This window comes from Apteryx mantelli, chromosome 16, assembly GCF_036417845.1.
Source record: "Apteryx mantelli isolate bAptMan1 chromosome 16, bAptMan1.hap1, whole genome shotgun sequence".
In the NCBI taxonomy this organism is placed as follows: Eukaryota; Metazoa; Chordata; class Aves; order Apterygiformes; family Apterygidae; genus Apteryx; species Apteryx mantelli.
This window is the reverse complement of record NC_089993.1, coordinates 13,948,527-13,975,710: the sequence shown is the minus strand read 5'-3', so window position 1 is coordinate 13,975,710 and position 27,184 is coordinate 13,948,527. Positions and strand designations below refer to the sequence as shown.

Here is a 27,184-nt window from a genome sequence, read left to right as displayed (position 1 = left end):
TATGACAAGAATTTCTTTCAACATAGTTCCTATTTGCAAGTCTTCTTAGAAACAAAAAGTTCAACAGCATAAATGAGTACATCATAGAAAACAGGCATGTCTATTAATACAGTCATCACCTTCTAGTATTCAGGCTGTTTTCATTTATCAAAGAGTACACCTGCTTGTAGGTCTTTTATTTAGGAAAAAATTATATAATACTACGGCAATAAAATAAAAAATGAATACCATAGAGAGTTTTACAAAATATTTATTTTGAAAAAATCACTCTGTACAAATTTAACATTCTCAACACCGAAGTTTTATAAAAATGCTAACACAACAAAAAGACTCAAGTGAAACAATAAACCGATCTTTTCTTAAATTACAAAGATACAAATTCATTCTGAAGAAGCTATTGTAATAACAGAAGTCTAAACATAAAAAGAACCAGAGATAACTTTATAAGTTTTTGCTTTTATCAGTTACAGTCAAATACAGGTATCAATGGATGACTTTTCCCATCCCTTTTATAAACCCCCCCCCCAACACTGTCCACAACTAAACCAAATACCCTAAATGGCTTACACTTTCACTGTACATAGCTTGTGCTCCAAGAAAAGCTAGCACAATTTGATCATCATTTTCTCATTGCCTAACAAAAAGTTACCTCTATACATTTGGTACAAAATTCTCTGTACAAACCAACTTTGCTCATGTAAATTTCTGAAAGCAAACATAAAGGAAGAGTATTTGTGCCTTCAGTTTGGTATAATGAAGGGACAGTGATTAAGTAAAATTTCACCAAGTAAAATTCAGTAACTGGGAATACTTTTTTTTTTTTAAATATAATTATCATTGTATAAAAACTTTATATACTGTAGATTATTAGGAATGGCAAATCCTAAATCTAACAGTGTTAGTTTTATAGTCCCCATCATAAAATAAGATTTTTCTGTACATTATTTAAGTCTCCTCCCTTCATTTTAAGCTATTTGTGAAGTTGTTGTTGCATATTAAACAACCTTTTCTGAAACATGAGATACCCCTCATGAGATTAATTAAAAACAGTAAAACTGTTATATTCCTGTAAACACGATTAAAATGAAGACTGACAAAATGCAGTGCGACAGGTAAGCCATGGTTTGAAAAGATTTCTTCACATTTTCTTAACACAATATATGGCTCACAGCACGAACAGCAGCAAAAAAAGCTATTGAAAATTTCAAGTTACAGCCAGGGGTGCCAGGCAGGATCCATACGACAGAGATTATCCAAGCTATTTGCAGCTGCTACGAGAGTGTTGACTTTGCTTTCTCCTCCTTCAAACTGAGCAAGATTATGAAGTCGAGTCATGATAGCAGTAACAGCTTTCTGAACTAGTGAAACCAGCTGCTGGCTGTCCATATTTTCGGGTTGCCCAGCTGCTGAGAGTGGAGAGGAAGTATCCTCTTGTGTTTTTTTGTGCCAAGCAATTATTTCATCCCGTAGCACTGTTTTTAGGATGCCATCAACCTATATGAAAAAATCAGACAACTATGTTTAATCCAAAGAACCATCAGGAATTACAGATTTAACTAAATTGTAATCAACAGCATTTTGACACTTTTGGTCCTGCTTTGCAATCTCAGCCTTTTCAAGATGACTGTAGCTTCCAACTGTGTTTATTATTTCCTCTCAAGGTTTTTCTTTTCATAAGAAGTTCTTATTATGAGAACACAACACAATATCCCCTACAGAAATTAAAAATCACGTGAACTATAAAGTATATTAAGATCTTCATACACAAATACAGTCATATATATTCTATTTTTTAAGTGACTCCATTAACTATATGGCTCCCCCCGCCCCCAAGCGCGCATGCACACGCACACACACACAGAGGTCATTGTGCAAAGATTAAGAGTACTTTGCAAAGTTGTTTTTTTACACAATGATTATGCTCTCAGGGAATACTGTTTTCTGCCACAGAGAGAAAGCAAGCTGACTACAAAGTACATATACATACATACACACATATATATACACACACATGTTGTTCTATGATAGAAATTTGTTCAATGATTTGTACATTGTTAGCTTGCAGTCATCGAGTTTAGTGAGCTCTGAATCTTACTACTGAATTCTGTGAAGTTCCACACCCTTTTCCACCTAAATTAAGGAGTAGTTATCTGCAAGAGTCAGCTTCTTTGGGAAGGGGAACAAGAGATGGCACAGCTCATTCTAGGGAGTTTTTTAGATAATGGATGTTCAAAAAGATATTTTTAAGATTTCAAGCTGAAAGAAATCCCAAGGCTAGCTCTATCACTGGATTAAAAAAAAAGGTCCACAAGAAATAGTTTCCTGTTTTTTCTCATCACTAAGTTGAGTTACCGACATTAATCTATCAACTCCAACAGTCTTGAACTTCTAAAATAATCTTTTATGTGTCTAGTCTGAGTTAAATTTACTGTTTGCCCATAAAGAAACATTTCATAACATACATAGAGATTAGGCCAATATATGCATACACTTATTAAATATATTTTATAGGCATCTGTAAAAAAAAGATTTATGAAGAAAAAGTTCAGTATAAGTCCAGAAGCCAGAATCGTCTAACGCAATAATGTCCACATGTCTGAATTGAGTGCTGGGCACTCATAACTCCAAAAAGAATAAATGGGACACCTGTGCTCTGATCTGCAACAAATCAGTGCAGCAAATCTAATCAGGTATACATAATTCAGATATTGAAATTACATGCTACATCTGAAAACTCGTTTGCATGTATAGACATGGCTTAGAAAGGTAAGCTGATGAATTATGAAAAAAATCTAACAGCTTTCTGTATTATGGATAAAGAAAATTTTCATTTCAGGATATTTTTCCATTTTTAAAAAAGTAACTAGCTCACACTGTAGCTACCGTATGTTCTGTGCAATGTCTTTCTGGTGCAAATTGCTGCCTAAGTGCAAGATGCATCATTTCTGGAAAGCATTAGAATTTAAAAGGAAGTTAGACAATTTCTTTAGAAAACTACACCCTGCTAAGAGCTAGAATCCATCAAAGTAACAATATATCTTTAGCATTCTGCTCTTAACAAAGGGACAAGACACATTTCTACTCACAGCATATTATGAAGATTCTAAATGATGCTGCATTTGTCATTTTATCATTTACCACATTTACCACTGCCAGAATTTGTAAGGATTTATAAGGCTAAAGCATTGAAACAATCAGCCTGAATTAACATGCTTGGACAAAAAATGAAATTAAGAATAGAATTATACCTATTTTCCTCCTATTCTTTCCAAAAAAAGAGGCAAATTACAAAGATTTCACCTGGCCTTTTTAATGACCTTGGAGTAAGATTTAAAAACTTAAATATGGATTGTTCAGTTTCTAGCTTAACCAATAAAATGCTGTTTAGTTTTATGAACTGCTGAATATAACGTCCGTGCAAACAACCTTTCAAAAAGCATACAGACCTTAAAGTTTGGCTGTGCAAAGCAGCGAGCTACTGCAATCATTGATGCAGTCAGTGGACCAGATACCCCAATGGTGGTAAGAAATTCAGAAATGTTTGGTGTGAGCCGGAATGGAACTGGACGATTGGCATCCAAATCACCAGTAGCATCATTAATGTCAAAGCGAAAGTAAGCTACGTTTAGCTTGCCAGTATCCTGGATTTAAAAGCAAGATGCACAAAAGAAATCAAAGGAGCAGATTTTCATTAATGAAGCCAAAAGAGAATGGATTTTTGTTTACTGTTAATACTTAGAACACAAATAGTTACAAGTGATTCTTTAAGATGAATGAATGTGTGATTTAACCTAATTTACTGCAATAGCTTTTTACTCTCTTCCTCAGTCTTTGAGTAAAAAAGAGAAAAATTAAATGCATGTAGAAGGTCAGGTACATAATTCTCTCAAAATGTGCATCCAAAAACCTTAATAAATAGAGACTATCATCATATCAAGCTTAAGGAATAGATTATTTTGTAGCAATGGTCTATAAGGAGTCACAAAGAAACACAAATCTTCATTCTGTATGCATCCCAACAAAGCACTGCATTGTTCACTCTGAGTAAGCAACCAAAAGCCATGGCTGCAGAGCGGGGATTAAAGAATATTAATTGCTATACACAATATAGCTCTCCCTGCATTAACATGGCATCAAGACTTTAATATATACCACCTTTACTCTACTAAGGCGGCAAGCCTCATTTTAAATGTTCATTTAAAGCAGGAAAAAAAACAAAAAAAAAAATCACTGCTAATAGGAGTTGTAGCTTGACAAGACGCCAATGCCCAAAAGAGGACAAGGAAAAAGAGTAGTTGAAAATGAAAATTCCCCTTTTGGAAAATGAAACTCGAAAATATTTTTTTTAAATGCAACTGTTTGACAGTCAGATATATCCAAAGTAATATATTTGAAGAAAGGCTAAAGAGAAGCTTTTCAGTTAATTACATGAACAGTTCCAGTATCTAAAAATGATTTTACAAACAAAGTTCTAAATTCTCGTATTTTGACCAGAGAAGTTAGAGTTGACATCCACTGATGGCAGCTTAAATTACTATCTACATGATGTGCAATCGTATAATTAACTGAAAAACCTACTGAAATGCGTTGTTAATTATATATGTCAAATTACTGTACATTTTGACTCATTTCAAAAGTCCAAATTTCCATTTGATCAAAGACGACAGCATGCATCTAGAACAAACTAAAGCATACCTGGGCGATCTGCAACATTTCAGGGTTGAGTCTATTTAAGTGAAAGATGAATTCTGCAAAGCCAATTAGGGCTAACTGAATAGTAAACATCTTTCGAAATGTCCAGTAATCTGTAGCATTTGGGAATGTATGCAAAGCCCACTCCTTAAGCATACTGCGTGGCACCATGTTACTCTGTACTTCTTTAAGTATATCTCGAAGAACCTACATAAGAAAAATATTAGTTAAAAGAGATAATTTTTAATAATACACTGTTCAGCAATAGGCAAATATGCCAAAATCCAACTACCAAACTTTCTCTCTCAACTGCTGTATCCTATTTTAGGAAAACATCATGATTCTGAACTTGGACACATTCAATCCAACACTGTTTTTCTGACCTATTTGCCAATATACACCCAAATATTTTGTAAGTCCATTCTTTGCATAGCTACAAAGTATTTGAAAATTTATCTCAAGAGACTATTTTAATAAAACTAAATGAGCTGTTTTCATAAGGGCATAAGAGATCCGCAAACAAGCATGAGACAAAACCTGAGTCTGAAAAGTTGTATAACCTGATTGAAGTATCTTCTATTCAAGTCTTTCAAGAAAATAAGTGTACTAAAGTGACATTCAACACATTACCCTGCTGCACTTCCTTGTGGCAAGCTAATGCAACAAACTTCACTATTTTCTAGCTTCAGTGCATGCTGGATATGCATTCCACAGCAATAAATTAAAATCCTCTATTTTAAGTCTTAATATTTATACAAGTTACTCATAAAACTTATTTCCACCAACCCCAATGTAGGTCACAATGTCAATATACTGAACATTGTATATGAGGTTATGAGCAGCCCAGTTCACATTTTTCCACTTTAAAGTACGCAGTGTCTCCTCGTTGACAAATCTCCTTTCCTTATTGAAGGATGTAAATATCATTCACAAATCCAATGTTAAAAAGGTTGTTTGGGAGCCAGCTTAACTCCTACCTGTTTCAAAGGGCTTTGGATTAAGCCCTTACTTAAGATGAAATCAAAAATTTTGCTCAGACTAACAGGTTAGTGAGGAAAATACAGATCAACAACAGTGATAAAAATTATTTTCATAGCTGTCTCTCCCTCCCCCCTCCCTGGAAAAAAGATTAATAGCAGCCTCCGTTTATTAATCATTATCAGGTGGAAGCAGTCTGTAAGTAGTACAAGGAAATAAGAGGCATAAGAAAAAACGTGCAGACAGATATGGCAGCAATTGGACAGATTTTATTGGAAGGTGTTCCACAAAAAAAAAAAAAAAAAAAAAAAAAAGCATCATGGCAAGTTTTGAAATTATACGTGGGACCTACACAGGCAGGAACCTAAAGATGCATTTTTTTGTGGTTTCTTTGTATACAGGCCAGTTTAACAGAAGAAGATGGAGGATATTTTTCTTAGGGAAAACACTCTGGGTGAAACAATTCACTTAATGTGTTATTACAGCAAAGTTACCTCAAAAAACAGACAGACAAAAGCTGAGAGCTGCCTTTGTCTGCTTCTGTAAATGAATACTGTGCAATAGTTTTTCACTGGGTTTAAACATCTGCAATCTACCACGGTATTTAATTACTGTAGCATATACTAGCCTAATTAATTAGAAAAAGAAATAAAGTTAGGATCTGTTCTATTGTACCAGAAAGAACGATAGTCATACTGACTTCAATTAAATGTCTGTTAAAGACAGTTTCATAACCTGAAGGAAAAATTCTCAAAATAAAAACAGATGTTACGTAACACTTCGTTTTATTTTGCAACAGCGAAAGCCTGAAAAGATCATTTCTCTAAATGATGTCTATGATATATGTATACTGTGTATTTCTAAAAGCTGTATTTTAAATAGGACTGGCATTTTTATGAGAATTTGCATTCACCTTAAGATAAAAAATGTAAAATAAATTTATCAGAATTGGATATTTCATGGAGGTTACAGTGAGAAGGAGCTTTTTACCTTCCCAGAAGTATCATTTATTAGCATGAGATTAGTGGACTGTTTCTACTTGACTTGGGTGACACGAATGCACTGCCAGTTTTCAGAGATATGTTAGAGGAACACAGGGAAGCCTCCATCGCGTACCCAGCTGTACCCGTTCATGTAAAAATAGGAATACTGTTTCCAATGTTATCAACTGATTATTTTCGCTATACAAGAAAATATAGAAGCGCTATACAAAAGGGCCAAAAAGCAATCAAACCCTTGTCTTTTTTCAGTTGAGGTTACCCTTAACAACCTAAGTAGAACAGATACACCCTTTTGAGATTTTCCAAGATTATCTAAAATACCAGTGAGATAAAAGAGTTCCCAGGAATCTACGAAGCAAAAAACAAAACAACAAAAAAATTAAAACACCACCTCTGTAAAATATATTTGTCTTATATCTGATGGAGGTGGGGGGGACAATATAGTAGAGCTCTTAAGAAGAAAGGTTGAATAAAATGCATTATATATTCTAATACCTGATGGCTAGCTTGAGTCCCCCGTGCTTGGACCGTGGCCAGTCTGTCATAGTAACGAGAAATAGGGTTGTCATGCTCGATGCCTTTCTTGGCACAGCGTTGCTTATAGATCTCCACCAGGGAAAGAGAAGAAGGATTGTCTTCAACCAAACGCATCTGTGGAGAAACTGCTACAACACGAGGGACTAGGGATAATTTGAGCAGGGGGAGGGAGGACCAGAGGGAGGGGTAGAGAGAGCAAAACAAAACAGTTAATCCATAATCCAAATACTAAGAGAAGAATTATCATGCAAGTATCAGCCCTTAAAACACTCCTGTGATAATCAACTGAAGTGTATCGAGTGACGATTGTTATTACTATGCTCATAACAAATTCATAAGCTTAGTTAAAAAGAAAATGAGAGCAGAATTTTTATTTTAACTAAATAGAAACATCTCAACTATCTTAACAAAAAATTGAGCATTCATTATTCTTCCCACAGGGGTTTGTAGCATCTGATTACATAACACTGGTGTCATTTCAGTAAAAATGATTCTGAAGAACAAAACTACTGAGGTTAGGATATGTAAAGTGATCCAGAAAAACTGGAGGGAACTTGAACATTTTTGAGGGATAGGTGTTTAAATGACACTGTTTAAAAATAACAGAAGGAAGATGCAGCAGAATGTTCAACAGGAAAAAAATTTAGAGCCACTAAGCTTTCACTTGAGGAGTAACAAGTTAGCTCGCAAAGACACAATTTATACTTTCAATGATGCTCAACAGATGTTGTGCATCTCTCCAATGTCAAGAAAGACTAGAGTTCTCCCATAGCCAGCTTTTCCAGTGCCAATACTCGTACTGCTCGACAGTGATCTCTGGTTACCAACAAACCTGTTCTCTCATCATTTCCTTCAGAAGTTGTAAAAATTAGCCTCAGGAATACAGGAAGAAGTTGTTTAAAAGCATTTAAATATTTTGATGCAGTTTCTTTAGTCTTAAAGAAAATGCGTTCGGAGAAAGAAGTGGTCTTAATGAGCTAGTTCTTCTGGACTGCTTCCATTAACCTTTGGCAGTAGCGAAATGAATGATCTGCAAGTTGTTTTAAATAGTATCAAGTAATAAGGCACAGAATGTTTTCCAAAAAACCTATAGTTTAAAAACAGCTCTTTGAAGGACAACATGTTACTTGATTAATCATGTTATAGATGATATATTTAAGTGGCAGTGGCCTTTTCTATTGTATCTTTCAAGGCTTTATCTACTGTATTTCTGTTATTTTGGACTGAGAATGATGTAAAATGGTTTGCACGCATATAGAGATACTATACTTGCTTTTTGTTATAACCAATACTTTGGCTTGTACATTTTTGTCTTTTTAAAATTAGATCTCAATTTTGCATTTCTAGCTAAGTGCAGCTTACATCACCTAGCCATCTAAGCTCTTGTCAATAGGTACTATGAGCACAAAAAGGAGAAACTGATAAAACTGTGTATTTTTTAATGAGATCTCAGCACTTTTAAAAAGGACAACAACAGAAAAGCAGCAGCTTTGTCTTAGTGTCTTCACTTAATGCTTCCCTTACCCACTCACCAGCCAAGGCTTATTAGAAGTGACTAGCGCAACATAGAGAACTCATTTATTTGAAGTTAATAAGTGATTCAATGACCTTCTGAAATGAACAATATTTATATATTAATATGAAGTTATAAGCCATAAGCTGGAACTTGCCAACAACTTAAGTATCTGGAAAACACCAGAAATTAACTGTTCAAAGTCATTCTATTTATTTGAATCACAAGCAGACCAAGTATGCTGCCAAGTGAAGACTGATATTCTCTGTATTTCTCACAAGATAATTTCATGAGTGAATTATCAAGACTGTACGTTCAGTTAATTCACCATTTCCGTTCTGAAATGTTTAAATGTGACCTTTTTATTACATTAGTATTTTGGCAATTTATACACAAAAACCATATTGGAACCATCCTTACCTCTCCTTGTTATGGCCTCTCTAGCACTGTTTGTTAATTCTGTTTTGTTCAAGCATTGCCAGGTGGTGCTGTTGGCAAAGTGCACTCTCCAAACCAAGTAACCTTATACAGGATCGTAAAAGTACATTCAACAGAAGGCCTGTGTCCAATATCTAGATTATGAATGGATTTTATTTGGCAATAACTAACTAGTCAGTATATATTCCTGAAAGTAAACATCACCACAGATTTCTATATAAAGTTACTTTAAAAATTTCGGAGATATGTTCTCACTTGGATAATTCAGAAACCATCTATCAAATTTAAAGCTCTGAAAAAATATATATATCTCTTCTTCTGGGTTATGTGGAAAAGGTAAAAGAAATTAAATATTCACATACTGGGGGAAAATTGTTTTGTTCTCCCCTCCCCAGTTATCTCTAAGTGTTTTTTTCTAAAGTATATGTATCCACTTCTATAGCAACAGATCCAATGGGCATGCCTCTGCCTTATATACTGTCATTCATGACTGAACTTCATATCACAAACGATGTTTGTAACCTCTTCTAAAAACACCCTAGATCACATACATCCACTTTTCTTCTTTAGAGTGGAGCCAGAAAAGCCCAAATCACCTAGACATGTGAATTTACCTTCTGAATCAAAAATTTCAGTATCAGTGATTGGTAGCCCTCAAACAAATTTAGCAATTATAATCTTTGAGTATAATATATATTTTAAAGTAGCATGAAACCTCTCTTTGCAGTACCTGTAAAAAATAAGTGTCTTTTTGTGGTTTCCTTCCTTTTCTCTAAACAGGGGTTCAGAAGGCGAAGGAGTTGTAATACCCTCTCTTCTCTACGAGACTCTGTCAGGCAAGCATCATTCATTACCAGATATGGGTAAATCTTTCCATTATGGCCTCGGATATAGAGTCTTCTGGCTGCAGTGTTGTGCTTCTGAACTATCTCCACTCTGGGCATAAACCTATTAGGAAGAAAGAGGGATTAAAGCACCTGAGCTGATCCCCTGTGACATTAAATTAGGACTTAAAATATAAAAAACAAAAAAATCCCAGAAATATATAAGGCAGTGTAACTGAATTACAATGTACAACTCTATTATCCAAATAACCCAAGGTTTCTATTTTGTAGTCAGAAAGTCCTTCTTCTATGTGTTCTCTCTCTTCTTTTTTTTTTTTTTAAGCATGGTTCTTGAGCAAAATTAATCATTAGATCAGATCTTGATCACTATTTTGAAGAACAGTCTCTCTATTGGCTACCGTAAAGGAAATACTCTCAATTTACAATATAAAAGAAATCCAACTATAACCTTCATGTAAGAAACAGTACAGTTGCCTAGTGAGACAATGTAAAATTACCAAAAGAGAATTAAGTAAAAACTAAAGGTACTATACCAAAATGTCACAATGAAATATGAGTTTAAATATGTAATTTAAATACAATGAAATATTTAGTATATCTACTTTTGCACAGAGTAGATTGGGAGGCTTCTATTTGCTACTCCATTTTCAGAATTACAACTATCCTTTCCCCAGTCATAGTTTACCTTGCTATCTTGATGTAATAATGTGTTGGCTTTGGCATAAGGAATTCTCCAGGTATCTCTACTTCTGCAGTTTGAGCTGAAAAATTACTTAGAAAACGACACTTTTCCTCTATGAGGAAGAATTTTGGAAGCTGTTTAGTTTTTGCCTCCAGAATTTTGATCCACTTCTTCAGTTTAGAGATAAGATTGTGAAGTTTCATAGAACCTGGTACACTGAAGTCAAAGTCTAAAAGAAAAAAAATATATATATATCCTTAGCATGTCAAATTCCATACGGGATATTTAACTATCAGCTGTTTGAAGTTGGCATTTTAAAAGAGGTTCTTTCAGCCACACGCCTTTAAGCAAAATACTTCAAGGAGCCCCACATACAACACACACATCTATTATGTATTAAACATTTTTTAAAGTATCACATTGGTCTTGAATACTACAGTAAAGCAGAAAGCTAGCTACTACAATCATCAGCTTAGCACTAAAAAAAAAAAAAAAAAAGCATACTACCAAGCAAGTCCATTACAGGAACATATCTATCTATGAATCCTGCACACAAAGAAAAGGTAAGTGGTTCCGACAAACACAGAGAAGATATAAGAATCATAAAAGAAGAATCAGAGCATAATTGGTATAGGATCATACAAGAGCAACAATGCTAGGACTGTAGGTGCTGAAGGATAAAAAAAAAAAAAAAAATCATACAATCCAATGGTGCAAACCAAACGTGTACACAGAGCTGTACTACCTTTATTAATCAGACTGTTAGATATTTCAGTTCTATTAAAAAAAAATCTTTTAGTAATATCCTAAAATTATATACAACTTAAACCTATCAGAACATGCCACCTCTTTTCTGTACACAGCTCTAAAATATTCTCTATTAACTGGTAACTCACGGATATTTCCAAAGAGTTTCCTACTCCAGTCATATGAACATTCAAAAAATATGCTGTGAAAATTCTGAATACTATTATTGTATTTAACTGCCAGATAGTGCAACCAGACCGACAGCATAGAAAGAATGCAGTAATAAACCAATGGATTAGATTAGATCTGATCATTTAGTGAAAGAGAAAAGTAAGCTTATTTTACAGTCTAGCACTATAATTTTTTGCCTGTTTCATTAAAAGTGATTTATTTATTTAAATCCAGCAGAGGCTTTTTACTTCTAAGAGATGAAAGAACCTCAACGGAGGATATAATGTGCAATCTGTGAGCTACTCCAGGACAAGCAGTAAAATTGCTGTTACTATTATTCTTCTATTCTGAGCTGCAAGAATATTCTCTTTCTTCTTTCCTTGCTCAGATAACAATTGCATGCCACCACAGGTAGAACAGATATGACAGCCTAAGCAAAAATGACAACATTATGCAAACAGCCTGCTCTTCCCTTTGCGACATAACAGCATTCCAGCGTGGCACTCTATTCCAGCACACATGCCAGCGAGGTAAGAACTTTCTCAAGGTCGGTCTTCTACACTATGCAGATAAATCTGTAAAAATAATCCCTGCAATGTCCACCATTTTCTGGGCAAACATCAATGCAATCTTCTCAACATTGCTCTCATTACAGTTTCAGAACACAGCAAATAAATAGATTAAATTTCCACAGATCTTTCCCCAAAAGAGCAAAAATGAATAAGCCATATAAACAAATGACATTATGGTTCAGCCCTTCAATACCACAACAGTGAGAGATGAGATACAATCTGCAAGAAGATAAAATGCTGTCTGTGTAAAACTCATTAGTTACAGCATCCAAAATTGTGCAAGTTAAATAACAGACTTGATTTCTTAAAATACATTTCTGATGATACCATTTTAAGTTCAACATGTTACAAGTGAAAAAAGCAATAGCAAGAAAGGGACAGAGAACACTGACTCAGTATTTCCAAGTTTTACAGCTAAAGCGGAACAATCACAATCTTCATTATGGTTCAATACAACAGAAAATTAACTCCAAGATGAGCTTGAACCTTATTACAGAAGCTACTGTTCGGGATGTCACATACATACAAGTATTTTCCTAAGCTGACAAAAGTAAAATAAAACAATCCTGAGTGCTACTCAGAGGTGAAATAGATTTAACCACACAAATATGCTATGACATCTATCTGCAAATGTGCTAGTAATTAACTAAGTACATGCACACAGCAATTACTGGATATAAAAGATTTTTTTCAGCTACAACTAAAACCACACAAAACAGATCATCCACAAGACTTACTTCTACAAACAAATAATTTCGTCCTTTTAGCCATAAGAATTCATACGCCTCTTCGTTCATTCTCTCTTTCTCTTAGATTTCTCCATTTTGCATGTTCAGAACGCTATTACTAAACAAAATAATGTGACGTAGGATTCCTTTTATTTTGCTGTTCTGTCACTTAAACAAAAAGTCAGAGAACACCTAACTTAACATATCTAGAGCAGTGCTAGTATCCACAATACTCATATGTGAAATGCTTTCAGTGAAATTCTTAAATCTATCAACCAAAAACTGATCAAAAAAGCCAACACATACAAAAACCTTTCCACTTATATATGGAAAAAAAGTCTTTAATGAAAAATGCAGTTCCTTATTATGGATGTTAGAAATTATTATCACTCAGCAATATTCTCTTTTCTTTTTCTACATGGTACAGGCAGTGCATCTATTGCAGTATCATTGTAAAACATTTATTATAATCCCAAGCCTACCCTCTAGTGAGCAGTGGGAGTAAATCACTTCATGAAAGGGACAAAATTATTGAATCATTTATCTCCTGATCCCTGAAGTGTATAAAAGTACCCCCAAATTGCAACTAGTTTTTGTGCTAATATGCGAATCACCAAAGTAGTAAAAGTATGCATCAATATTATGTACTTCTTCAAAAAAAGTCATTTAGTTCACCATGGGAATACCTCCAGTTTGTTGGCATATCTATTTTAGGATTTTTGGGTTTTTGTTTCCTAGTGGCAGATGGGAATAACAGAGAGTTCAATTAGTCTTTTTGTTCATGTCACACAGAGTCCATATGAGGAGGAAAAAAAAAAAAAAAAAAAATCAGCCATGAGAGAAGAAAATGTGATACCAGACATTCCCTGTTGTACAAAACTCCTCTGCTTTGCAGACAGATAAATAATGGCTTTGTTTCAAACAAATCCAGTTTTTCAGTACTTCCTACTGGAGAATACCTTCGCAAGATAACATATGTTGGTCTAAAACACCTTACTATTTATACCATCTTTACCTAAAAGGAATAGGAAGTTCACCTCCTCATTTTAATGGCAATGGTCACAGAAGACCACGATACTTTTCAGACTGCATTTCAACTGAGGGAGGCTTGCTTTCTCTGTTCCCAGTGCTGCTACAGATTTTCGTGTGGTATGTGTATTTCAGATGAACATGTTCATTCGAAGCCTTGAATGCCTGAAAAACAACTACCCAAATCTATCCAGCTGAGTACAATTTAGAAACCTCAAGTTCTCACCATTTTCAATGAAAGGACAAACAGGGAGCACCACCTTCCTGCCAGCAAGACAGACCTGACCTGAAGAAATCTTGATGGTTCTTTAAATAATTAAATGAAACTACAGCTTTTCTGTAGAAGCTTAATTCTTTTTGAATAAGTGCTGTAACATCATGTCTCATGAAGCACCACAAAAAAGGAATTGACTTTTCTTAGCAAGATTGGAGGAAGAAGCTCCTCTGTCCCCTCCAAAACCCTTGACCTACAGAACAGGAACAGAGCATTAAAACAAACAAACAAACAAACAAAACAAAACAAACTTGAGAACACTTGAGAACACTCAAGACCCAAGAATCTCCAACTAAAGAGTCAGGACATCCATCATGTAAGATGCCATGCAGGACTGAAAAGTAAGTTTAGCTCTGCAGAGCAGTTCAAATCCCTTGTATATACAATACTGAAGAAGAATCAAGCATTCTCCAAGACAGAAGAGCTGTCCTGCTCTGTACTTTCCCAAAGTTCTTTTAATCTCACAGGAACTGTTAGAAAGCACTAGAAAAATATGAAAATTCTCAGAGACAAAAAAAAAATAGTTCAGAGAAATATGAAGCAAGACTTCTGGTTTATCAGTCAATTCTAGAAACTCAAGACTACAAAGACCAGACCAAGGTCAATTATCATGACAATAATTCCAGCCTCTTGATCTGGATTTTCTGGATGACATCCTGTTACCTAAAAATTAGAACAGAAGTACAGAAAGACCTACCCAAGCTATGCTATGCTTTTCGCTTGAGGGAAGAAAAGTTCCTTTGAAAAGCTGGAAATGAATAACAGTTCTTTCTCCCGCACTCTCCCCCCACTTCAGGGAGAGATAAAGACTTCAAGAAGATATTTAACTTCTTCCTGATTACAAAGCTGCTATTCATAGAAGAGAATTCACTGTACTGGGTGCCAAAACTTTCAAGAGACTTACCTTGCCCTTTCAAAACTATATTGTGGAAGGTTCCAGCAGAATTCAATTTGGGTGGACAGAAGGTTAGAAAGAAGCACAGATGCAAACTCTAAACTCTTTCGTCTGCCCCAAAAAGAACAATTGGGGCAGTTTTTCTCCTCTGTTCACTGCTGAGCAAGTTCTCTAAAAGGGAGCATTTCTCAGTATTTGCCTGTTCTTTGATGTCAAAGGTTTAGCAGAAAAGGAGAGAAGGAATAAAGAACTATGTATCTGAAGTTCCAGAAAAACATTCTTTTCAAAGTAAAATCTGTTTTTAAAATACATAATGTTAGGATGGAAAAGACAACCAAGCAAAGCTCAGGTGGTCCAGTGTGCTGCAGACAAAGAATTCAGAAACTAAGTAGTGGTGTGACAGTCCCTAATGGCTCCAAACTTTCCTGCCTGTAATTTGCAGGAACCAAGATGCATCTCAGATGTTGGTGGAAGAGGTTATGAAACTAACCATAGCTGAAAGTGTCTATAAAACATTGCTGTCAACATTAATGTGGAAATAACTGAAGAAAACATTTTACTCTAAAACAGCTCTCGGCTTGGATACTCTTGCAACAGAAGGCAGCCACTGCAATTATCTCTCCATCATCTCAATATAACTGAGAATCAGAGCACAAACAAATATGAAAGTTCTAGTGTGACAGAAGGGCAGAGTGAGCATGATTTAAAAATTGTTTCACATAATGCTAACACAGTCTTTGTTATGTTCAGTAAGGTAATTACAGTCCTATTTATTTAGTTACGTACTTTTTACCGTTATTGTAAAATTAATCAAAAACTTGTTTATTTTCTGCATAATGAATTATAAAACTGCACAAGAAGAAGATCAGCTTAATTTAATCTGTTTTCCCACACCTCATTTGTGAATTAAACACTGAGTTTAATAGATTAAAATAAAATCTAATCTAGTACTAAGGAAAATAATTATTTTAATCTGGTAGCCATCCATGTTTCATCATAATTGAAAAATAAAATGTGAAATCTTCAGCGAAAGAAGCAGAGAATAATTAGTATTATTATATTGAAGTTTACTAGGAAATGCTTTGCAATGACTTTACATTATTCTTCTTTGTTATTTTATATGCTGATCCACATAATCCTTTATAAATGTTGTGATTAGATACCAAACCTGGAAACTTTAAATGCCATTTATAAAGACATGCAGAAAAGTACAGAAGAGCATGTAGAAACTGAAAAACCTATCAGTGCCTTTTTTTTTTAATTAAAATTAGAATTGAGCTGTAATTAAGTTTTTAAAATTGGTTCTCTAGAAATGTTTTGAAACCTTATTCTAAATTTTTCAGACTTGAGCCTAGTGTTTTATTTAGTTTTCCTTCACAACTCATGAACTCATTTCTTCTACAACCCAGATCTTCCTAACACTCATATCTTGAAGGAAAAAAACTGAGAGAAACCGTGACAGACCAGTGAAAAACCCAGCACATCAAGAACATGTATAGCAACGATAAAATGCCTAGACTGTTACTGCAATGTACAGACATGTAAACCATTAGTACAAATGAAAAACAAGTCCAGATGTATTTTGTTTCCCTATAATCTTCAGTCAAAGGCACACAAAATGTTTCAACTACCGTCTCTCCTTCCCTAGTAGCCTTCATCCATTAAATTTAATCATATGGTCCAGGACTTAGATTATCCCCTGTCATGCAATTGTTGTGCCTCAAAAGGACATCATGCAATACATATCTTGTGCACATTATGTAGGTCATATCTATGACTGAGTAATTTTCACAAGATTTCCATCAGTTCACTTTTTTCACAACATTATCAGTAAAATGCTTGAAGGGGGAAAACAAACTACACAAACAAAACAAAAAAAACCCAAACAAACAAAACAAAAACCACATACTGAAAGTCTACTTGTCAAACTCCGTGAACGCTCAATAGCTCTGTTGACCTCAAATACTTAAAGTTGCCTTAACTTAAAATTACCTTAGAATTCCAAAAAGAATAATTTTGCAATGCAAGATTCACTTTTGCAGAGGAATCACCTTGATGTGGAAAGGGTATGTTTTTCATCAGCTGTGAAAGCTAAGATGAGGGAGTTTAACTCTGCCAGGATCATCCAAGTGAGACTCCCGGGAGGGTAAAGAGAAAAGTGGATTCAGAAGAAGATGAAAACCCAGGTCTTCACTGAAATTCTACCTTTCCATTTATGAACAACTAATTAGCTTGAATTCTTCCATTTAGAAAAATTTAACTATTCCTTTTAATCTAATTTTACAGTCATCTTTAAGGAAAAGCTGATGAGTGTAGATAGGAATTTGTACAAAACCCCACAGTCCTGGCAATCCACTGATGCCAATAAATGTCAGCTTCTGTCATATATAGCTGACATGGTCTTAACACTTTTCAGCAAGTATACCAAAACCACACGGTATTGTACAGAGGCTTTTCTTATATTAAATCAACATCAGATATTCATCAAATATATAAGTCCACTGATAAACAGAAGCCAAATGAAGCAAACAAGCTACTTCCCTAAAGTGTCTTTTTTATTACAGCTGATTAAAGTTATTGATTCAATTTACCTAACAATTATGTGAATTTGTGTAATGAGATCTTTATAATCTAGCTATCCAAAACACTGAAGTAACCTTACTCATCAGAAGTAGCCTGTTTTGAAAGACTTCACACAATACTGTTCATTTGGAGTTCTGGGGTGAAAATTTCATTAAATTCTGTTATCCACCATAAAGTAGAGACCATTATTGTCCTCATCTATGGCAGATAATTCTACGCAAATTGCATAAATATTATAATGAACTACTCTAATTTATCTTTAAACACATATGTAATTTGATCACAGCTAGGGTAATGAATATACAACAATATACCACTAAAGTTTAAACTCATTCTCTATATTGTGGTCTGTTTTTCATTGGTTAGTTCACAGAAGAAAGTAATAGACAAAATAGTCCAGGTTTTGTTGAATGGCAGAAAGCTGCTCTTTTCTATACTCTCTCTCAAGGTGAAAAAAGTAATTGGAGGAAGAGTAAAAAAACAGAATGCTTTCACAGGTAAACTTTGGGGGTGGGGGGAAAGAGGAAAATTTCTCTGGAGATTGAAAGTAAAATTTAAGAATATGTTTTAAAAATTCACCTGTTGTAAATTGTCCTTTTAACTTCTGAAACACAGGATCTTGAGCTGTCGCCTGTGCTCTCCTGGCTAGCGACTCCGAGGCTGCACTGGAAAACATCGTGGACACATTAGACACATTCTCAAGACCTACTCCAAAAGTGCTGACTAACTTCTTGACAAAATTGAGCGTATGAGGAGTGATTTTGGCATCCGAAACTGCTCCACTTTTCTCAAAGGCAACTGAATAGCACTTCGCCAAGCCCTGCTGCAGTTGTCTAAGAACCTACAGATAAAAAAAAAATACATATATAAATAAATATATATAGCAAAGATATCCTCTCAGAAACATTTACTTAAAGCTGTATTGTTAAATTGGATCAGAGGGTCAATCAGAACGACAGCACTGATTCTTGTTAGCACTGCAAATTAGCAAACTGAACAGCAGAAATACTGCATCACAAAGCAAGCCTTGCTCTTTTAACAGCAGCTAGGTTTTAGATTTTCTGTTTTGTGATAGATTAGAAAACAATGTGGTACAAGGAAACCTTCTTCAAACAAGTGCTATGAAGTCTGTGCTAGGTAGACAGACCAGAACAGCCTACCACTCTGAGAGGCAAATAATAAAAACAGAGTAGGACGTCCCTCTGCTTTTTGATATCATTCAAACTTTGGACAATAATCACCACCTGTCACAGACGACCAGATCAAAAAGAAAAACAGGATCTCCAAAACTTAGCATAAGTACAAAAATTTTTGGTTAATGCAAGCAACAGCTGAAAATCTAAAGTTAGAGGCATTTATCATACTGATAATTTTGGGAAGCCTCTGCATTGCTTCCAGAAATAATTAAGCTCCTTAAAACTCCAGTAAGAACTGTCAGTTATAGGAATACATCAGTTTACTAATCAAAACAAATAGGTTTTTTTTAATGTTTAAACATAATTCTAGAGAAACATGTCACAGCTAACTTTTCCTTAGATAATACATAAATATGAAGTCATATTAAAGCCAAATACCTCTTCATGCCAATTTTCTCTGAACCAGACCATCTGATCTACAATGCCTTCCAGAGAAGACAAAAGTGTTGGATGCAGTTCTCGCTGCATATGCATAATTCTGCTGCACCGCCACATTGGTGCAGTGGCTCTGATTGGCCCAGGATCTGAGGCAGAATGGGACTGATTTCCAACTGAACTTGGCTGTTGTTGCCCAGAATCTGGAAAGTGTAAAAGAAAAATCAAAACATAAATAAATAATAAAAAACTTTGATAAACTTGATACATGTCTGCATGAAATAAAATAAATTGTTCCAAAAATTTGCTTTATATTTACTCTAAATGTTAATCATATGTTATCTAATGAGTCACAGAAAATTTAGCTTTTTTGAAAGAAAACCCTGCTCCAAATGGTGTTCAGTGGTACAGACTTCCTGAAGTTAGAGCAAAATAAGCACTCTTCAGAAACACAAGAGGTGTAGCTTTAGCTTTTACACTACTGAACTGAGCTCTTGAAGTAATTGACATCTTTTCATATAGGATTCAATTACTTAAATTATGCTCATTTTGCCACTCCTCCCTTTTTTTGGTGAGTTCTCACATGTAACTGGAGGAATAAACATGCTGATGCCAACAACATGCAAATTATCTTAGAGTGTATCTTCTGGTACAACTAGTCTTCTGCATAACAACTATATCGTACAGTGATTACACACACAGTTTTGGTTGATCAGATTATGACCCACTGCTTCAAACAACATCAGATTTCAATGATCAGAGACCTCATCTAACCCACGAACACAGCAATAGTCTGTGGCACACTCAAGAGAAAAATATTTTATCAGCTATCACTGTACATCTGGCAATCTGGAGAATTTGGCACAGAACAGCTCTCTTGCTGGATACGAATGTAGTGAAGGAATCAAAAAGAAAACATTTTTAATGAAAATATCTTGTTTCAGTCTTACAGTATGTGAGCATCTCTTCCTCCTCTAAAGGAGCACCCAAAGAAAAACAAGACACTCTTTAAATAGTGCCATTTAAATTTTTATGCAGAAATTTAATGGACCGATTCACAAGTGAAACGGGCAATTAACTAAACAATGCACTTTGTAACAGTGAATACAGAACAGAAAGGAAAGTTCTTCAAGTCTCTTTCCTGAGATTCCTAAGAGATTATATGGGACAAAAGAACAAGGAAGTTTGTGGAATTGCTTGACGTAGTGATTCTAAATAGGGTTTATTCTTGAAAAAGTGGTGTGCAAATCTCTCAGTGTTCTCCCCACTTCCCATACATTTACTCAAAACAGAAATTGCTTTTATTTTGTGTTAACTTAGATGCTCATTTTACTTGAAAGTTCCCCATAAGAAGTAATTTTGCAAATGTCAAAGTACAGATTATTCACAGAAAGCAGTTTATCTCACTTGAGCTACATGAACTAGTCTTTGGTTAAATTATTTTAGATGTTTGACTCATTCAAAAGGAAACAGAATGCCACGTGGTTCATGTTTCCAACCAAAACTAGACAAGAACAGCTTACTTAGAAAACGATGACTCTCTTCTGTATTTGTAATCTAAGAATTTTCTATCTCTACAGGTAGAAAAAGTAAAGAATATGAGATTCTCAATAATTAAAGTGACATGAGACTGAAGTAGATGGAATTCTTCTTGGTGAATATTTTATTCAAGAAATTTCAAGACAGCTCAAGCCATCTGTAGACTTAACCTCACAGAAACAAACAGACCCCAAACAAAGCTTATCAAGAATTTTTTCCTTAGATTCTCTACAAAACACATCAACTTAATCAAGGCTATTTTCCCAGTAAAGTCAGGTAGAACATACAGTAGTGACTAAGTTACAAAATCTCCAAAAGAGCCCAAACAATGTTATTGTTATCAAGCTCACCGCTTTTGTAGCGCTCTCGTTGTTCTATCTTCAAGGTCAAATAAAGGGTCCTGATAGGGAAGTAGACAGCTTGGGGATATACTCTTCCCACCTATTGGAAGATATACATACATTTGCTATTTTCTCAGTTAATGAAAATTGACTATAGATCAAGTCAACAGGTACAGATACTCCTTGCAAATGAGTGCACATCAGTAATAATTATTTCCACGTTTTAAAAAACAGCTTATGGAAAACTAGGAAATTAAAGACCATTTCAATAACAGAAACCCAAAGAGGATTAAATGGTGACTCTCACCACACACTGTTAAGGCGCACCTAATTAGGGCTTTCATATCATATTGCCTAATAAATCTGGAAACAACATAATGCTAGAGTACCCAGGCCAGCCCAAAGATCTTACTCACATACATAATAGAAGAAAAACAGACATAATGATACCGTCTTGTCTTTAAATTAGGCCACAATTCCCAGCGCCCAATACTACATGAAAAGAAGGCCCATTAGAGAGCAACTATACTCCACCTAATTGCAGCACTTAATGTAAGGGGATACCAATTTAACCAAAAAAAGCTTTTATAAACAGAAAAAAAAAAAAGCACTAAACTCTCAGCATCCCTTTAAAATCTATAAATCTCAGTATCTATTAAAGGAAAGAAACAATGTAGCTAAGTACTACTGATTATAAGAGCACATCTCAAGACATGACAAGAGGCTTCTCTAGCCACAGTTTTATTAAATCATGTATTGTTCTTGCATCCAAATGCATATGGTAAGTGGTAGAAATTTTGTAAAGGCAATTCACTGTTCAGAAATATGCTACTGATGACAGACTACTAACATGACATATGTATGATTCAGGCTGTCAATCAAGAATAAATTAAAGAGAACTGTAAAGGCCAGGTTCTACTACTTCTGCAAACTTATGGTTTCAAACCAGTAAAACACTGTTTCACATCAGTAAAACACAAAACCTGTTTTTTTAATTGTATATTCCTTCTATGAACCCAAAGATTAAAGGCAAGATTATCAAAACTACCCATGATATTTATGAGCCTAAGCTCTCCCTACAGTAGGACTTCTGAACAGGCACTCACTTCTGAAAATTTTAAACAGAAAAGCTTAACAAATAAGAAGTCTCTACAACTCACTGAAATAGGTTTTATCTGTCTGCTGTCAGGAAACATTTGAGCACACTGGTGTTGCAAGGCAATACCAAGTTATATCAATCAGATGTCTTGCTTTAACTACTTTGCTTTCTCAAGCTGCTTGGGTGCATGGCCTCTTCAAAATTTCACTTTGATTTTACAGAGAGAGGGGGAAAGAGGAAAAAAAAATATATATATATACACACACACACACACACACACACACATACATACACACACACATATATACTATGTACACAAGCATCAGTGCACATGCAAGCTACATGGAGAAATGGAGAAAACAGAAAAATGTCACAGATTTTCCATCAGACTAGGTAAATCCTAAATAGCAACTTTATACTGAAATACGGGTACACTTTCTGTTCTGCTGACTCTTCTTCAGAGCAGACAGGAGAAGGCAATAAAATCTTAAAACCCAAAGCAAGATTAATCAAAGCTCATCTGTCAGCTTGGAGGTACAAATCCAGGAAGTCAGATTCTTCATCTAACTCCCTAAACCTTATTCGTATTCTTCTAATCACCTGAAGTATTATACTCAGCATGAAAATGTACGGAGCCTCTGTAAAGCTTCCTGATGGTGACAGCCAGAACACTCTTTCTTAAATCACATCTAATAAAAAACAAAGCGCTAATAAAACAGTTTCTCCATTTAGTCACTAAAGCAAAAAATTCTTTATCCCTGCTCCTACATTACAAGCATTTAACTATACATTTCCAAATGCATGTGTGTACCATAATGTTCACAACATATCATAAATAAATTTCAGGGGGAAAGCTATGTTTCATGCAAATATGGCATACAGCTTCACTGGATTCTATCTCATCAAGTAACACTCACTTTGAAAGTAACAATATTCTGCTTACAGACAGAAATTAACACATACATCTGTTCAGTCAACAACAGTTACAAAGAAGAGCATTTTTAAAGCTTAGCATTCTCTTAATTCGCTTTTAAAAATATTTATACCTCACCTTGAAAACAAAGAACTAGTAATGATCTTTTGTACCTACCTGACTAATGAGGTTGAGGAGGAGTTTGCCCTCGGAGCCAACCAGGCACGTCAACAGCTGGGGAATCCAAGCCAGCCACTGAATAGGCGGGACACCGATACAGTACTTGTCCACTGCATCTGCTAATGTGTTCTTATCATCATCGAAGCTCAGGAGCCAAAGAACCTAAAAGACAGTTTCAAGAGAACATCTCAGGGCTTAAACAAATTCAGGATGTGTCATTTGGATTATGCAGGAAAAAATGTCATTTTATTAATATGATACTGTTTTATCTGGAATCCTTGCAAGTGTCAAAGCTTACTTGGACACAAGAAGTTGCACTCATTATACCTTGCCAATGTCATTTTTTCTCCTAGAAAGGATATTAAAGGACATTAAAAATATATGCAAGTGTACTGCAAAGCTAAGAAACAAGAAACAAAAAAGCCAGTGAAGCTGACTGCATTCCACAAATTTTTTGAGTTTTTTGGAAAACAAAGAATGTTTATAGAACACAAACTTCTGGGGTAAATTAACTTTGATGCAAAAACTTGAATATTTTTTGGGGGGGGTTTATTATTATTATTAACTGTGCAAGTCTAATGAAACTTTCCACATGTGAATTTAAATTCAAACATATTTGTCTCAAACACCCAAAAATAAGAGAAGTAAACTTGGGATTTGACAACACAACACTAATAGTTAACAGGACAACATGAATGTAGTAACTGTGTTTGTCTAATGTACTAAAAATAAAAGTAGTACAGGAAATTTCAGAAAATTAAGCATTCATTTTGTCAGAAGATTGCTTGGGAGAATAAAGATTAAATTAATTACAGCTGACATTGCAGCTGTAGCAATCCATGGTTCCTATCACTGATGGAGACAGAAGGGACACCCCTTTAAGTCGACCCCAGGTAAGTAGCTGAAGAGGTGTCTATACAGAGCCAAAATGCAAAAGTAGAACAAGAAAGTGCTGTTAATTCTATGGTTTTAACTTTGCTAAATATTTGACTAAATTAAAAAGTAGAAGTAAAGAACACAAGAAGGCTTATACGAAGTTAAAAATCACTTAAAATTATGTAACCAGACAAGGAGAATAATAAACTTCAGAGTGCTAAGTGAGCACTAAAAATATTTTCTGTTTGCTTCACGTGCAAAACAGAATGACTTCCACAGTCTGTCAATAGTTTTTAAATTTTCTTCATGAGGGATATTAAATATACCCAAACTGAGACATATATAATGCAAAGAACTTTCACTGAAATTTTGTGGAAATAGAATAAAAACTTACAGAAAAAGCCTTTTTTGAGTAAAATGCAATAGAGAGGTAAAAGTTAATATGATCATCCATTCCAATGATAAACAGACACCAGCTCATGATACTTTTTAAAGCACCACACCATGCCTTTCTTCAGATTTCTCACTGCATCATATAATAGAAAAGCTGAACATGGAGAATTTTGCCCCTTTCTCCCACAGAGAAAAAAGATTCACATCTAAAAACTCCTGATGAAATATAAAAATCCATCATAAACTACATGTAATGATCCTCTGCTGTAACCATATGTAAACTTTCAGCCCAAATTAAAGCTTTCAGTCAGTAACCGAGCTTCCTCTAATTACACAATTTCGGGCATATCAACACAATTCCAACCTCTTCTGAAGAGGTGGAGCTCCAATTTTTTTAAAAAAACATCTAGATCTTACCTTTGCTAAGTATTTTCTTGATTTGCTCTCATTCTGATGACGACACGCATGCAGGTAGCAAGTAATAGCAGACACTCCCAGGTGGAGCTGACGTTCTTTCACAAAGATATTCTCCAGGTAATCACCCCACATGGCCCATGCTTTCACTAGCACATCGTGCATCTGCACAGCTGCAGAAAAAGCTTTGTTCGCTTCTTCAGACCTACGTTGTGACAAGTGTGAATCTTCATTTTGTATCAATACAAAATTATTACATTATCTAAGAGGCAGAAATCTGATAGGGTAACTCAACCACTTGTTTAATACTGAATGATATCTTTCCACTAAGTTCTCCAGCAAGCTCTTACGACTGCTTTCTCTTAGCTTTCCTTAGCATTCAGAACCTATGAAAGTAAATGTTTCATAATGGGAACAATTACATAAATGTTTAAGATATCCAGATACTCCCTAAAAAACTAAAAAACTTCCATTGTTTAGAAATAAAACAAACTACATTTATTTTTTTTAAATCAAGTGCTCAGCTACTACCAATCAAGAATAAACATGATATCCAAGCTTAGCAATGAATCTCATCCTGTCGCTTATCCTCTTATTCCTTCATCCCATGAGCATCCAGTATACCCCAGCCTAAGCTATATCGTAATGATATCCCACATTTGAATTAGTCACTACAGGAAAGAACATAGATAGTGTTAGAGTATCCAAGAAACGTTGCGTTTCCCTTTCACTTACCTGAGAAGTTCTTTCATTTAATAGCAGCTATATTATAGCTTTTATCTATTATCTATATTATAACTGACTCAACCTGAGTCTGTTTCAAATAAGTAGGTCAAAGAGAAATAATAACACTTTGGAATTAATAAGCAACATTTTCCCCCCCAAAAAAACATGCCAGCTACAATAGGGCCCTTTTCCATATCCTAGCACTGACCGATCTTCCTTTGCAGCAGCATCAGCAACAAAAACTGCCCAGGACTGAATTGCAATTGCAACCCAAACAAGAGAATAAGATACTGGGAGAGAAAGAAGAATGAATGATAACACAAGAAGAGCAAAAGCATTAAAACACATTAAAAATACTTCTCTGCTGAGCAAAACTGGAGGTGAGAAAAAAGCAAAATTGGGAAGATGTCATATTAGCTATTCTTTGGTGGACCACATCTTACTTAACTGTTTACCCACACCAGTCATGAAGAATTTACAAACAAAGTTATCTAGAAAAAGTCAGTTTCTGATCTCCACAGCTAAAATGTTTATTTTTCAACAGCAAAAACTGAAGGAATATGAAGGCTAATCATACAGCTCTTAGATTCAGAAAAATCTGTTTTGATAACCAAAAGATTATTAGTTTGATAGTTCTAAAGTCTTCTCTAGGTTTCCTCAAAAGTTTCTAGTTTAAGGTTTAGCATGATTCATCACAATGTAAATACAGCCCTTGAATCCATATAATCCTGTGGAATTTACATTAACATTTCAGGCACAAAAATAAAAGATGAGAAAACTCACATACACATTACTGAATTGAAGGAGCTTTTAAAAGCATTCTGAGATCCTTTAATACAGAAGTACTCCACTTTTGTCTTACAGGATAAGCATTTAGATAAACAGCACAAGCGTAAGTAATGCTTGTTTGTCTCATTCTTAAAATATATAAAAATATTATTAGCTTGGAGGATCATAGTCTGCAATGATAAACAAATTAAAATGACTACCTGTTGGGTTAAAATGATAAAATGAAAGTAACTTTATCTGTCAAAGTGCATATTAGTTTCTACGTTACACAAGCGTGCTACTTTCTTTCCATGGCTTTCTGTACCCTCCTTTGAGGTCTTGAAGCACACTGCCACGGGAGCAGCCTGATAAATGACTTGGTATCACTACTTCCCTTTTACAACAACAGGATTTTCCACTAGATTTTCTTTTCTCCCTCTCTACTATCTATCATTCCTGACACCTGAGATGACTTTTTTAATATGGTTTCTATCACCTTGCTCAGAGAAGGGGCAGCTCAGGGAGCTGCAACACCACAGGTGACCTTTAACTCCTGGTTTGGCTGGCACACAGGGAAGCGGGAGTCACATTCCCAAGGGCTGCACTTCAACCCGTGGCCATGCTTCCTAACTGTATGCAACTGCAATGTTAAAAAATGCTGTATTTATTTTTGGCAAGA

At 34.9% G+C, this 27,184-nt stretch overlaps 1 protein-coding gene across 2 annotated transcripts in view; it reads right to left on the bottom strand.

The window, feature by feature from the left end:
* Positions 1–232: 232 nt before the first annotated feature.
* The window catches only part of TRRAP (transformation/transcription domain associated protein), a 101,388-nt gene continuing 74,436 nt past the window's right edge, over positions 233–27,184 (bottom strand). For both annotated transcript variants that reach the window (XM_067306664.1, XM_067306665.1), the window contains exons 61-71: positions 25,015–25,216; positions 23,326–23,490; positions 21,146–21,236; positions 19,260–19,459; positions 18,265–18,526; positions 10,690–10,915; positions 9,890–10,107; positions 7,167–7,351; positions 4,696–4,899; positions 3,447–3,641; positions 233–1,494 (exon numbers count right to left, since the gene is read on the bottom strand). In XM_067306664.1, coding sequence (XP_067162765.1) covers positions 1,210–1,494; positions 3,447–3,641; positions 4,696–4,899; positions 7,167–7,351; positions 9,890–10,107; positions 10,690–10,915; positions 18,265–18,526; positions 19,260–19,459; positions 21,146–21,236; positions 23,326–23,490; positions 25,015–25,216 — 2,233 coding nt within the window. In that variant the 3' untranslated portion in view covers positions 233–1,209. The remainder of the gene's footprint in view (positions 1,495–3,446; positions 3,642–4,695; positions 4,900–7,166; positions 7,352–9,889; positions 10,108–10,689; positions 10,916–18,264; positions 18,527–19,259; positions 19,460–21,145; positions 21,237–23,325; positions 23,491–25,014; positions 25,217–27,184) is intronic.